Here is a 15,198-nt window from a genome sequence, read left to right as displayed (position 1 = left end):
GAACAATCTGATTAAGGTTAGTAGAATTTTAATTTCTGAGCAAACGTCTTTAAAAATATGAAACATCGGCTTCTTGAAAAAGGAACCACTGAATGTAAATACTTCAGTTTTTGCAATTGGAAAAGCAGCTTCTTGCAAAGCGGGTTGCCGTTCGCCGCTTACGGAACAAGCAACTATAAATAAAACGCTGCCTCCTCCCATTCTCCTGAAGAAAAAGGCAGCCTGTAAGTTTTTTGTTTTCAACTCGAGGCCAGAAGGAGGGCTGCCACAGCTTCGAAGAGGCCGCCGCGCTCGGCCCGGCCCCATGTGGCTGCGACCCAGATGTGGCAGAAGCAGAGGTGGGGGGGGGTGAAGCGAGTCATGAGGACAGCGCCTCGCGAGCCGCACGAGCTCCAGAAGCATTACTCACGCTGGGCGGGGCTTCGAAGGGAGCCCGCGTTGTTGCTGGAGCGCAGCGGGGGCGGGGCTTCGAAGGGAGCCCGCGTTGTTGCTGGAGCGCAGCGGGAAAGGCGATGTCAACCCACCCAAAGCTGCGTCTCTTACACGCGGACACGCCCCCTCCCTAGAGCTTCCCTCTTCCTCCCTCCCCCTCCTCCTCCTCCCGGGCATTCCCTGGCTGGCCGCCTCTCAGTGACAGACGGCCGCCCCGCCCTTCCCCGGCGCTGCCGGCCCCGCCTTCCCTCTCTCCTCGCGCCGACCTTTCCCCTAGTTTCCAGAGGGTGGCTCGTCTTGGCCGCCGCCGCCGCCGCCGCCAAACGTGCCCACGAGGGTCCTTTCCTGCTATCAGCATAGCTGCACGAGGCTATCACGCCGCCCGAGGAAGCCCATTGGCTAGCCAAGAGGCAGCTCGGGTCGCGATTGGCGGAGCCCTGCTTCCCATCCCCTTTTCGTTCTTTCCTCCTCCTTCCCCCGCCCCTTCCCAGCTGCTTTGCTGGATGGAGTGTTTTGGTGTGCTTCCCTCTGTTTTGGCTGCTCGCCTCCCTGGAAGGAGGGGCGGGCGGGCGGGCGGGAGGTGGTTCTGGCCGATTGCTTCGGCTGGCTTTGTCAGATCGCTCGCTGCTGCTGCTGCTGCTGCTGCTGCTGCTTGCGGGAGCCCTCGCCATGCACACATCTCCTTGCAGCGAGGAGATGGGAGATGCCCCTTCGGTGAGTCCCACTTGTTGCACGGGGGCGGGATGGGGACGCGGCAGGCAGGACAGGGATCCTCTCTCCATAACCTCCCAGAGCCTGGAGAGGCTCGACGGGACGTGCCCTCTCTCTCTCTCTCTCTCTCTCTCTCCACCCGCCCCCCTTTGAATTCTGATCTGATCGGCGTGACTTTCCAAGGAACCAGGTTATCCGGGGGAGCAGAGGCCAAGCTTGCTGAGGCACCTCGGGAGGGAACCGAGCAAACGGGCTAAGCCAGGGGTCGGCAACCTCGGCTCTTTTATGACTCGTAGACTTCAACTCCCAGAATTCCTGAGCCAGCGTAGCTGGCTCAGGAATTCTGGGAGTTGAAGTCCACGAGTCATAAAAGAGCCGAGGTTGCCGACCCCTGGGCTAAGCCTCTCTTTTTTGATCTGCAAATGCAATTCGGGGGTGATCGAGACCCCGAGGTGAGGGGGCGCGAGAAACACCGGAGCACGCTCTCCTTGAGCCCCCGCAGCTCAGGCAGCCTTGCCCTCTTCGTCACCCGCGGGGGTGGGGGGTGGGAAGGACCACTATAATCCGGCCGGGAGCGACCCTTTCTGATTCGCCTTTTCCTGGCGCTCGCTCTCTAGGAACTCGAGCTGGGGTGGCTCCTCCAACTTCTCTGGACCCAGTGACGAGTGTGAATTGGGGGTGGGTGGGGTGGCGGAATGCCGCTTCCGTCAAGCCACCCACCCACCCCCGCTTGGAAGACTAGATTTAAGCGAATGTTGTTGGGGGACGCGGTGGATGCTTCTCATTCTGCCAGCCGATCATTAATTCCTAGGGATGCTTTACTTAAGAAGTAAAGTCTGGAGAGTGAATCGAGGGCTGCAGTTTTATTGGCTGGGGGAGGGGGGCGGTGAGGCTTTGCTCTGGGCATGGAGCTGGCGAGATGGCTGATGTGGGCAGAATGAAGTGCTTTAGCATGAGTAATGTAAGCCGACTGTGATCCATAGTTGCTTGCTAATGGCATGACTTCATGCCCTGGAGATTACAGTAAGTGCTCTTCTTTCAGCTGGTAGGTTGGGAGGGGCATCCTTATCTCTCTCTCTCCTCTCTCTCTCTCTCTCTCTCTCTCTCTCTCTCTCTCTCTCTCTCTCTCTTTCCCCCTCCCTCCCTCCTCCCACTCACGTGTGCGCCCATACACACAGACAGACAGGCAGACCGACTGAAGAGAGCTGCTTTGTTGTGAGTGCCTCCCAAGAAAAAGTGTCTCTGCTCTTGTCAGGATTTCCTGCCCTCGGAGCTGTCTGCTCTGAGGACAGAGCTACTGTGCCTTAAGAGGGCTTTCCAGCACTTTCCCTCAGTCAGGAGGACCACCACCCATTTTGCTGGCGTGGCTATTTTGATGCATGACGTCTCCCCACTGCTTCCTTTCTCTTCCCTCCCACCCCCACCCCAAACCTTGAACTATATTTGGTTACTTTGGATCCCATGGAGGTGGGAAGTTACCCTCCCCATCTCCTTTAGGAGAAGGTGCTTCACCACCTCCTGGCCTTGCAGTTTTGACTAATCTTCATGTCAATCACATCCTCCTTTTTCCTTAAAGCAGAATAAAGAGGTGGGCATATGAATAGCATGGGAAAGGGGAATAAGTGTGTGTGTGTGTGCATATATATATGTATGTATATGTGTGTGTGTGTGTGTATGTATGTATGTATATATATATATATATATATATATATATATATATATATATATATATATATGTATCAAAAAAATAAAAGGAACACTTAACACAATGTACTGTATTTAATAGTAGGATGTTTTATTTTCTGTTCCCTTTATTTTTTTGAGCAGTGTGTATGTATGTGTGTGTATATATATATGTGTGTGTGTATGTGTAATAGGCGTTATATAAGAATACTTGTTTGCTGTTGAGTACAATGAAGTGGGATTTCCGATCTTTGTGCAGCTGTAATTTGCAGCCGCTTCTAGCATAGTGTGTCATCTCCTCCAGTTTGCCACTGCAGTGTCTGGGTGAAAGGAGGTGATCTGAGGACGCACTAAGGAGGCTGTTGCATTTCTGTATGGAAATGAGGCCCCACCTTGCTTTTTCTTTTTCTTTTTTTTCCTTCCTTCCTTTCTCTGTCTCAGGTTACAAATCTATTTTAGATTTCATAATGTTCTAGCTAGCTGTTCTAAAAAACCTTCTTCTCAATGTTTGTTTTCTCCAGTAGTATCATCTTGGAAAACACTTCGATAATTAAAAAGAAGATCCCCTTGTGTTAATTATTTATATTGCTTAGTATTATAGTAACTTCTGCTTCATGTTAAATCTGTTAATAGTTAGATGATTTACAGATTCTGTTTGGGATCATTACCCTGAATTTAACATTAAATAATAGCATCAAACACTAATTGAATGACTGTCAAGTTTACTTTTAATCTTCTTTCACTCCCAAGTGTTAACTTCATTTATGGATTACAATTTAAGTTAATTGCAAATTCCATATAGATTTCACAGAATAAAAGATATTTTTGGCTTCACATATTATGAATCAAAAATCTACCCACCTGTAGTCTGCTTGTGTGAACTTAAGTACTGTGATTGGCAACTTTTTTCACTGTATATACAAGCCTATTTAGTTACATCTGGATTTACCTACATACAGCAAGCTAATTAAGAGATAGTTTATATACTTCAGTATTTATTCAAGTGTCTATATGATACCTGTAATTAGTGTAATGGGGCATGAAAAGAATATATTTCTAAGTATTCTTATGAGGCTTATTACCAACTGGCTGATTACATTTTTTTCTACTAGTATTCAACATAGGGGGTATCTTCAGTGCAGTTAATAACTATAGTCTTTTTAGCTACAAAGGTAGCATTTAGTTAATAACATTTGATCATAGCCTATAAAAGAGGAATGTTTCTATAGATCCAGGTTGTCTAATATGTTTTGGACCAAAGGCTAGGTATTATATTCTTTAAAAAAATGGGTAGGGATTCAGACAAAAAAGTGATTTAATTAAATGCATTTAATTATAGAAATTTTCCCTTTCATTCAACATCACAGTTTGGCTACAGGTTTGATGGATTCTGAGGGATGTTTTGAGGTCTTTGGGGTGTCACATGCTACCCTGGGACTAGAGGTTGTAGATATTTTAGTACAGATTAAAGTCAAGTGCTCAAAAGCCTACTGATTTAGGCTTATTTTGTGCTTTGTGATCTTGTGATAAAAATGACAAGGAGTTAAAGGTTGTCTAGCAGCAATCAAAATGCAGGAAAGCCACCAAGGGTTGTGGCAACTATGTGCACAAGCCTGCTTTGTGGGAGATTGCTGCATTATACAGAGTTAATTGATTAGCCCTTGTAGCCTAATGGGTAGAAGTTTTTTAGAGGTCTTAAAAACCAGCATTGGCACCCAGATTTCCAAAGAGGTTGGATATTGATTGAATCATGGGATGAATGTCTAAGCAAACAGTGAAAATGTATTCACTTTTCTTCTGAATGATTAAAATGTGGTGATTCATCTCATCTCAAGGTTGATATTGTCGACATCTACGAATCCATCCGTGAACGGAGGCGGCACGACAGTGAAAGATCTACTTGTAGCACCTTGGAACGGAATGACATAGAAGCAGTTGAGACCCTTGTTTGTATGAGCTCCTGGGGTCAAAGATCACAGAAAGGCGACCCATTAAAAATAAGACCTTTAACACCTGTCTCAGATTCTGGGGATTTTGTAGGGCAGAATGAACCTACATCTGAGATGCCCAAGGATTATAACTTTTTATCCACACTGGTAAGGAAAAAGAAGAAAACTATGTGAAAGAAATTGAATTTGCATGAATTGGCTTTCCCCAATTAACCTTATAGTGCTTTATTGAACTTGAGGGATGATGACTTTTTTTTATAATGGGTATCAGATATTTTTTACAGTATTATACATACTTTTTTTGGCAAATGCAATTGAAAACAATCTGGTGTTAATCGTTCTGGTTTATTACATCCCATGTTTTTCTATGATTCCCTATTAACTTTATTTAAGACAAAACATTGGCAGCAAGGATGTGGGGAAATGTGAATTGAATAGCTGTTGCATGATTTTTCTGAAGCAGATGGATGAGAGTGTTCCACTGAACTGCAGCAACACATAGAAGTACATCTGAGAATATTGCTTTTTCAAGCACCATAAGATTGTGATTTTGGAAGGACGAATGTTGGAGTATGCAACTATAGGACAGTAGAATGAAGTGAAAATACGAAATTGGGGTAAACATTCTTTCACATTATAGTTTGGGGGGAAAAATCAGTATCTTGAGGTCTGAATGAGAGAGTATGGATTATGAATGTAATTAGTTATGGCCATAGCACTGGTTAGTCATGTTGATCTGTGTGCTGATGTCTTTCTTTTTCCTTTTTAATGTAGTGCATGACCCCACCATACAGTCCAGATTTTGTTGAGCCTTCTACAGCGTCACTGCCCTCCTCCCAAACTACTTACTCAAAACAATCAAGGGCAATCAAGGCAAACGTATCTGCCAGCGTAGTCACTCCTCCAGGTTGTACTCTTACTGCCACCCAGCCATCTGTTTTGAACATGGAGAAGCAATCCAGCCAGATGCCAGCAAGGACTGAGCAACCTGTTCCTCCGCTTTGCAGAGCTATGGCAACTAGTGTGATCCGTCACACAGGCAGCAGTTCTGGTTACTCCCACATTCCTGGTGTGCAAGTGAAACCAGAGGTTTCATCGTGCAACAGTGGGCCTGCAGACTGGCAGGAGGCCCAAGGCCAGCAACATTCCAGAGCTTCCCGGGATTGCCATATTGCAGAGAACTTGACCTGTGACACTTCACTTGCACACAGATCTTCCTCACAGGCCTCAGGTTGCTCTAGAACTGCCAATAAAGGATGTGAAATTCCAAGGCTTGCTTTGCAGCAGTCTCTTTACCCAAAGAATTATGAGCATGATATGCAGCAAAAGACCAGCCCCCTTCTGCCCTCCCCTCTCTCAAATCCACAGGTGATCTGTCAAATGATCCCCTTGGATGGACCAAGAGGTATGGTCCCTGCCCTATTAAAACCTTCTGCTCAGACTGCAGGAACCGTCAAGCGCATCTTACCCCACACGGCTCCAGTTTCTCAGCCTGTCCTGATGGGACCTTCTATGCCTCAGGGGACTGTTATGTTCGTTCTTCCACAGGCAGCTGTTGCCCAGGCACCCCCGTGCCAACAAACTGTGATGTCTGTGGGGAACACCAAGTTATTGCCTCTAGCCCCTGCTCCAGTTTTTATTGCCGCTGGTCAGAGCAGTACGCCTTTGATAGACTTTTCCCGGAGGAGGAATTATGTTTGCAACTTTCCTGGCTGCAGGAAAACATATTTCAAAAGCTCTCACCTCAAAGCCCATCTGCGTACTCATACTGGTAGGTATAGAACTGAAGGAATGTGGTGTACCTTATAATCTCACTGACGATGCTTGTGAGGCATCAAAAATGAACACTGAGGTTGTAGTGGCATGAGACTCACTAGAGTGTTCTTCACCAACCTGCTGCTCTCCAGATGTGGCATTGCAGTTTTCAGAATTGTGAAAATATATTTCCACTGTATCTTCATGGTGTCATCTTGGGGAAGCTGAGAAACCATGCAAATGCCTCTGATTTGGTTTATTGGTTTGGTTTATTAAATTTTTATACCGCCCTTCTCCTGAAGGACTCAGGGCGGTGAACAGGGCATATCATAAAACTACAAAAATACAAAAGTTAAAAAAAAGAATTAAATTATTGCCCACAGTAAAAACAATAGAAAATATATATAAATATTAAAACCCTAAATAACTCCCCATCAGGCCAGGCCAGCTTGTTCAAATAAATGGGTCTTTAACCCGCGCCGGAAGGAGCGGAGATCCGGTGCCATCCGGAGCTCAACCGGCAGCTGATTCCACAAAGCCGGAGCGCCCACAGAGAAGGCCCTCCCCCTGGGGGCCACCAGCCGACATTCTCTGACTGGAGGCACCCTGAGGAGGCCCTCTCTGTGGGAACGCACGGGGCGGAGGGGAGTCGACGCCGGCAGCAGGTGGTCCCCGAGGTATTCCGGACCCATGCCATGTAAGGGTTTAAAAACCATCACTTAGATTTAGAGGCAAAGGAAGATGTTCAGGCATGAAAAAAGTGCAGTCGAATTTTTACACAACATATAGAAGGAAAGGGGGAAGGATATTTACAGATTCCTTGACTTAACTACAGTAGAAGCAGTAGATGAAAAAAACACCTACATTGATACTCCAAAAATTGTAAAACATTTCATGGTGGAATGTTCTAAAATGGATTGACTTCAAAATGGTCCCATTTCAAGATCAAACCACTTTGAGAATGTTTGGAATGGCCTGCAGAGTTTTTTAGAACATCTTGTAACAAAATGCTTAGCATACCTCTAATCTCTACAATAGGACCACAAAATAAAATCATATAACTTTACATTGATACTAATAATATGTTAATGCTACAAGTAGTCCTTGACTTAACGACCACGATTGAGCCCAAAATTTTTGTTGCTAAGTGAGACAGTTTTAAGTGAATTTTGCCCCATTTTCTGACTTTTCTTGCCATAGCTGTTAAGTGAATCACTGCAGTTGTTAAGTCAGTAACATGGTTGTTAAGTGAATCTGGCTTCCCCATTGACTTTGCTTATCAGAAGGTCGCAAAAGGTGATCACATGACTCTGGGACACTGTAACTGTCATAAACTAGTGCAGGTTCGCGTCCCACCAGGCCCACTCAGCCTTCCATCCTTCCGAGGTAGGTAAAATGAGGACCCAGATTGTTGGGGGCAATAAGCTGACTTTGTAATAATGCCGCTTGGGGGGGGCGAAAGCCCTAATAAGCAGGCATATACATAGAATGAAGGCTATTGCTAAGCACATTGATTTGTGCTTAAATTGTAAGCCGCCCTGAGTCTTCGGAGAAGGGCGGGATATAAATGGGATTAAAATAAATAAAATAAATAAAAATAAACACATGCCAGTTGCCAAGTGTCCGAATTCTGACCACGTGACCATGGGGATGTTGCAAGAGTCTTAAGTCACTTTTAACTTCCAATGGTCACTAAACAAATGGTTATAAGTCAAGGACTATCTGTATACTAAGAGGATTGAACTTCCTATATCTTATCAGTATTGGCAAAATACGCCTCTGAAAAGGTTTTCTTTTGCCAATCGCCCTTTAGGAGCTGCAGCAAAATTGTGGTCTATTTTACAATATGGACAAAAGCTTCTAGTTACTTCTCTTTGTCTTTTCGTTTACTTGATAGAACATATTTAACAACAACTTTGGAGAATCCAACAAATTTATTTTTGAATTGTCTTTCCTTCTCCATTCCACTATTCCAGGAGAAAAACCATTCACTTGTAGCTGGGAAGGTTGCGATAAAAAATTCGCCCGTTCTGATGAGCTTTCTCGCCACCGCCGAACCCACACAGGGGAGAAGAAGTTTGCCTGTCCAGTCTGCGACCGCCGTTTTATGCGTAGTGATCATCTGACAAAACATGCACGTCGTCACATGACCAAGAAGGTGCCCAGTTGGCAAACAGAAGTTGGCAAACTGAATCGAATTGCAGCTCTAGAGAAGCCAAGGAATGAGAATGCTCTGAGCATGCTCCTCCCAATGTTATCGCCAGGGTAGTGGGCCAACTGGCCAAACCACACATTTTGTGATGAACTTTATGGTTTCCAAAATTACCACTTTTACTGATTTTTAACTTAATTTTTACAAGTTATGCTTTTCTGTTGGGGAGGATGGGAAAGATTTTCTCTCTCTCTTTTTCCACCCTCTTTCTCTGCTTCAGTGTTCACCCTACTTAATGTTATATTATCTTTTTTCTTTTCTTTTCATTCTTCCAAGATTTTGGGAGGATCACCAGCACTTCAGAAAAGGAAAATATATTTGGGGTTGGGCGGGATAGAATATTAGCAAGGACTATTCTTTGAAAATTTATCTTTACTTGAGTAAGAATAATTAATAGAAAGTGAAGCGGGCTGACTTTGTTGTTTTCGGTTTTCTGCTGGTTTTCTGTCTACTTTGTACAAATGTAGCTGCTATAGCCTGATTTTGCATTTATCCTCTGAAAGCAGTGGTATGGGAGATTGAAACTACCTCTCAGAAACTGTTCTCCTTGGTGTGAATACTGTCCAAACTGATTATCAACGTGGGTCTGAACTCCGATTTCATACTTGAGGCAATCTGCTTTAGGACTGCCTGTCATGTCATAGTTACCATTTGGAGCACTCTATTGGGAGATATATAGCTAGAGATTGTATTTAAAATTGGCTTATTCAGCTAGCGCAGGATTCACTTTGTTGTGACACCAACCATCTTCATCAAAGTTGAAAAGACCTGGCCTGCAATGGCGCTGAATTAATTTCCCCCTGTTCATTATTCCATACTGCTCAAAGTACTGTTCCATGTATGTGTTAGCAAAACTTGTTGGCATGTGAACAGAACTGTGCCTATGATTATCTGCTGTTTAAATATGGGTTTAATATGTTAATCAACTCACATCAAAAATCAGATATTTAATACAGAATTTCAGGACACCTGCTGCATCACAACTGATGTCTTGAATAGTATAAACACAATGACAGTGGTTATTAAAAGTTTGGACATACTATGAAGGAAACAGTGACTTGTGATAACACCTACTTCATTATAATTGTTAATATTTTAATTATTGTAATTGAGAAGTAGCCTCTTTCTTTTAGTATGGCTAACTTATCAGAATTGTGGGCTGCATCTCACCATTCAGTCAGAAACATGCATTTCCATAAAAGGAGTTAAGTGCATCCTTAAATTTGCCTTTTTAAATTTAACAAGTACTAGATGCCTAACTTAGTTTGGCTTATGCCCTTGGTGTATCCGTACATAAAAACAAGAAGGCCAAAGTTAAAAATTACTCCTGCTTGCACTAGTTTTTTAATCATCTAAACCAGGAGTGGGGAACTATGGCCCTTTTATGACTTGTGGACTTCAACTCCCAGAATTCTTGAGCCAGCCATGCTGGCTCAGGAACTCTGGGAGTTGAAGACCACAAGTCATAAAGGGGCAATATTCCCCACCTCTGATCTAAACAAACAACTAAAACTTCTCAGCACCTCACTGTTGACTGATCAAGAATTTTCACATAAGCCTTTCTAGGAAGGTCAGCAGAGCAAATGAGGCTGTTTGATTTGCAGTATTCGGTCAGAAGGATTTTTTGATCAAATCTAATATTGGCACTTGTGCGATAGGAATTTTTCCGTTCCTTTCTGCCCGACACTCCCCAAAATCTATGCTGGAGAATCCAGGGCAAGGTCAAGATTCATGAAGTAATTTGTCTCACTGAAAGATGCTATTCTGTGAGTGTGGGAAAGACACTGGGAGGATTCAGCTGCATGATTTGCACTAAAGTGTCTTGAGTTGCAGTACTTATGCTTTTAAAATAAGGGGGATGGCTGTCACTTGTGGGCTGTGTCAAAGTAATAAAAATAGACATACCTGAAAGTAATAATCCTGTATTTTAAAACTGCCTTAAAAGTTCTTAGCCTTGGAGCAAAAATGCTTTATTTTTCCCCTCGATTTTTCTTCTTGTGTCTTGTTCTACAGCACTATATTAAATGAATGAGTAACTGAAGTAATAGATAATTATTACTTGTCTTTTGGAGGGCCCTGTGGGAAATCAGAATTATTCATCCTGAGATATTATCTCTGATGACATGCCAAATACTGCATCTCAAGCTGAGAAAATTGTTTTTAACAAGTATATGAAAGCATGGTGTATATGTATGGAGTATATCTGGCATATCGTTACTATCTTAAACTAGATAGATCTTTTACAATTGCAATATACATCAGTTATTTTTGTTAGGACAATCTTGCATTACTTTTATTTATTCTGAAGCTATCTGAGATATTTCCGTATATAATAGGAATTTGCTGGCATGAAAAATACATTTGGTTTTGAAAACTACATTTGCTATATGTTCCAAAATAACACTTATTGTTTGATCAGTTGTTTTATTAGCTTTATTTTACACCAGTAGCAACAGCTGGAGACAGTCAGGAGGTTATGATTTTTCTTTCACTTCATCCTGGGGAGCAATTCATGTTAAAAACAGCATGACATCTTCCAGTGTGGTGGAGAGGAGGGGAGGGGGAATCTAGGCAAAATTACATGTTTTGAAAATCTGCTGGGCCGTCGTTCTAATGATGCCCATTCTAAGTATTTATATAATTATCTGAATTTGAAGGACCTAGTGTTCGTGAAGCAAACTATAAGGATCAGGAATTTCTTTCTCTAGAATATAGCAGCTCTTGGGTAGATGAATTAAGTATTATTTTCAGTTGGTGGGAACATTTCGTTTTGGCTTGCACTCTCAAATCAAGTGTAAGTAGGCTTCCTTTGAAATGAGATTAAACCAGGTCGTCATGCATATGTAGTCCTCAGCCATATATGATGGTTTGCCTGGTGCTTGAAAACTTTTGTATAGATGCAATTTGAACTAGATAAATGCAGAACAGAAAACTGGCTGGCAATGATGGGTCATAGTGACTGGGCTGCGTTTGATTGGTCACTAGATATGCAAGTAGAGGAATATTATAAAAAGCTGCATCTCAACGTGTGTGTGTGTATATATATGTGCGTGTATGCGTGTGTGTTTGGAGAATATATATATATATATATATATATATATATATATATATATATGGTGTGTGTATAAACACATGCATGTGTATGTTTTCTTCTCTTACACTCATGCTTACTTGCCATATTTTGAATTATTGAAGCAAATTGATAAATCTGCAGTTCACAGTTGTTTTCTCCCAATTTATTCTTAATTTTTAATTAACAGAAAAAAGGTTCTCATTAATTTTTAAAGCTTGTAAGAAGAGACATGTTAGTGGTATAGATTCAGTTCATACAATCAGACTGCAAGTTTGATTAATTTGAAACCACTTTTTACAATATACAGATAGGAGTCCAATTTTCCCTTTCTGGACAATTTTATGACCTAATTATTGGCTGTTTGACTAGGCCAGGGGTAGGCAACCTTGGCTCTTTTATGACTCGTGGACTTCAACTCCCAGAATTCCTGAGCCAGCATGGCTCAGCTTGGAAACCTCTCCCTTTCTCCTCAGCATGGCTGGCTCAGGAATTCTGGGAGTTGAAGTCCACGAGTCATAAAAGAGCCAAGGTTGCCTACCACTGGACTAGGGATTCTGGGAACTATCGTTCAATGTAGTAAAATTTTGTGCCTAATATTTTATATGAATAAACCTTACTTGTTACTTTCTGTTCAGCATTTATTGTGAAATCCTTGTTATTTGTGTGAATATACATACAAATACTCTTGTATTTCTTCAAGGGTTGTTATATTTCCTTGTGAAATCCTTGTTATTTGTGTGAATATACATACAAATACTCTTGTATTTCTTCAAGGGCTGTGTTGTATTTCCTCTTCTAGTAAAATGGATATTTACATATAGCTTTGGTTGTATTTTCTCTTTCCTTGTGTTGGCAGTCTTTTTAATATGGAAATAGTACCATAAAGAAATAGGAGAGTTACAAAATCCATTGCTAAGTATAGCATTTGGGTTACAATTCAATGTCCCCTCGAACATCAGAATCTCCAGATATTTCCCCAGAGTCAGAGATAGGTTATAAATGCGGTGGTGAGGATCTGACATTACACTTTTAAAGCTCCCCAATCTCATAAAACCCTCAAAAGATGAGATTGGTGGGAACAAGCTGTGAATTTGGCTGGGATCCCCATGTTCCCAGCCCTCATCTTCAACCCCCCAGTCCAAAGAAATACTATGTAAAAACTGGAAAATGGATAAATATTTGCCAACCTATACAATACTTATAACATTCTCAAACATTTGTACTTTAATTCCTAAAATTCATTCTGTCAAAGAACCTGAGTCCCATCAAATCAGAAAAAAATACTGATTTTGAATAAATGTATGGAAATTTTATTATCTATTATTTCAATAGAAGTTAAAAGAACATCAGCATTGCAGTAATACTAGTAATGTTTATTATCTATAAAATTAGAGCTGAAATAATGTATTGGGTGTATTCAAAGACCAAACCAAAAACACACATGCAAACATTTTACTTTGGCTCCTAAGCCTAAATCTTTCAAAGGCTGTTCCAGTTCTGGAAGCCAGGAAACGGCTGAGATGCCCAGATTCCTTTATCTCCAACTAAAGTTTGGCTGCTCTGAACAATTCCTCTTTCTTCAGGAATGGAAGGCATATTTTCTGCATATCACCGGTGGTATACCTATTATAGCTTGAGGAATGCTGACCTAGGGAATAATGAGAAAGGAAGAAAGAATACCTTTTCATACATTATAACAGAATGCATTACTTTTAAAATGGCACAGAGTCAATAGCAAGACAATTGTGCAATAATGTAGTACTAAGGATTACACATCACCCTGTTTATTACCTTGCAGTTTACTAATCTAATGATTTTCACTACCATCAGCATCCTGCATCCTTTTCCAACTAAAAATGTGTGGGTTCCTTAAGCAATGTTGCTTTTGGGGATACACGCCTCCCTATCACTTGAACATAAATCCACCATGTACAACCAGCAAGAATTGGTAAGTATTGCTTATCCAGATTTAGCTGCATTCCAGTAGAATTAAGGATAGAGAATAGCAAAAGAAGTGATTGTAAAAGATTTGGCAAAGATTCAGTATCCTTCCTATGCCAAAGTGAATTTGAGGATGTTTGAAGAACAAGGAAATATTTAATTAAAGTGTTAATACTGTCATTCTGAAATTAGATAGCTTGTTCTGTGAGTGTTAAAGCTCAAAAATGTACCACATCTCCTGGAGTTCTTTATAATGTACTTCAGTAAGTTCTATATATCAACAAACCCAAGAATAAACAGCAGCCAATAATTGCATTTTCTACAAGAAACCATGCTTACAATTGTGGAGCATTTCATTCTAGTAGATAATTTAGAAACAAGACGAGCCTGCAATGAAACCACCGCATCATCAGCATTGCTCATGCAGTCAGTTTTTATTGCTGAAAAACTAGCCTTCTCTCCTGAACATCATCCCTCCAAAAGTACTGAATGGCTGAAGTCTGTTTGACATAGGCATCACAAAACTGCTGAAAGGTAATTTGGCTGCTTCTTCAGTTTTTTGCAGTTGAGAAAACTCATACTATGTCCTTTATTTGCCACAGCCTATTGCTTGATAATCCCTATAACCTAAAGAGAAGTGTGTGTTTGGGTATTACTATTGGACTAGATCTCTGATGTATTTTGTCTATTGGCTAACTTAACTAACTTTTAATTCCAATCTTATGATTAACAAAGTGTATCAATGTGAATCCAAGAAGATAAAGAGAAGAGCTACGCATAAAGGCAAAAGGTACTAATATGCTGAATTAGGTCTGGTAAGCAGGATTAGAACTAATATATGGGTTGGAGACCACCAGGAAATCCTAGGGTTTGGGGCAACACTGGAAGTAAAACAAAAAGTCTGGAAGAAACCAATGGCAAACCAACCCTGCATTCTTGTCCAGAAAGCTTCACAGTCAAGTCAGCCAAATCACCAAGAGTTTGGCATAATTGAAAGAAGACCATACCTGTAGTTTACCACTATGCTGTTAGTTCTACATTTGTTATGGATTGAGATGGTTCTAAAATTTAATAAATGGTTAGTGTAGGATTGAAAGAATGAGTCCACATCTCACTCTGAGCCATTTTTTAAAAAAAATTATGGCTTGATTAATAAACCACAAGTAGAAGGGTTTATACATCCTTAGACATGTAAGGTGGCTGGATGGCTTTGGGCAGTCAGTCTCTCTCAATCTGACCATCACACAGGGTTCTTGTGTTGAAGTGGGTGACAAGAGCATTATGTGCAATTACAAAATAAAAAAGATAAGTCAAATCAATAAATAATGTGAAGCCAAAATCACATAAGTCACATTATGGCTTGATGTCATGTGTGGATACGGATAATTTAGTAAATGTGGTTAAATTTTGGAGCAAGCTGGTTTTTGCAGCAAATACAAAAA

General features: G+C 41.6%; 1 protein-coding gene across 1 annotated transcript; it reads left to right on the top strand.

Moving 5' to 3' along the window:
• The first annotated feature begins 998 nt into the window (after nt 1-998).
• On the top strand, nt 999-12,635 carry KLF11 (KLF transcription factor 11). The gene is made up of 4 exons (XM_081337389.1): nt 999-1,146; nt 4,662-4,922; nt 5,550-6,546; nt 8,507-12,635. The coding sequence occupies exons 1-4, from the start codon at nt 1,102-1,104 to the stop codon at nt 8,797-8,799; spliced, it is 1,596 nt and encodes a 531-aa protein (XP_081193515.1). The 5' UTR covers nt 999-1,101; the 3' UTR covers nt 8,800-12,635.
• Nucleotides 12,636-15,198: the final 2,563 nt, after the last annotated feature.

Source organism: Vipera berus (assembly GCF_964194415.1).
Source record: "Vipera berus genome assembly, chromosome: 1".
NCBI lineage: Eukaryota > Metazoa > Chordata > Lepidosauria > Squamata > Viperidae > Vipera > Vipera berus.
The sequence above is the reverse complement of the archived record's forward strand: the minus strand, read 5'-3'. Positions and strand labels throughout refer to the sequence as shown.

What these genes read in the sequence shown, in the direction of transcription:
- KLF11 (XM_081337389.1), top strand. Translation starts at nt 1,102, where the DNA reads ATGCACACATCTCCTTGCAGCGAGGAGATGGGAGATGCCCCTTCG. An exon ending in ATAACTTTTTATCCACACTG is followed by an intron (nt 4,923 to 5,549) that starts GTAAGGAAAAAG and finishes TTTTTAATGTAG; the next exon opens with TGCATGACCCCACCATACAG. An exon ending in CCATCTGCGTACTCATACTG is followed by an intron (nt 6,547 to 8,506) that starts GTAGGTATAGAA and finishes CCACTATTCCAG; the next exon opens with GAGAAAAACCATTCACTTGT.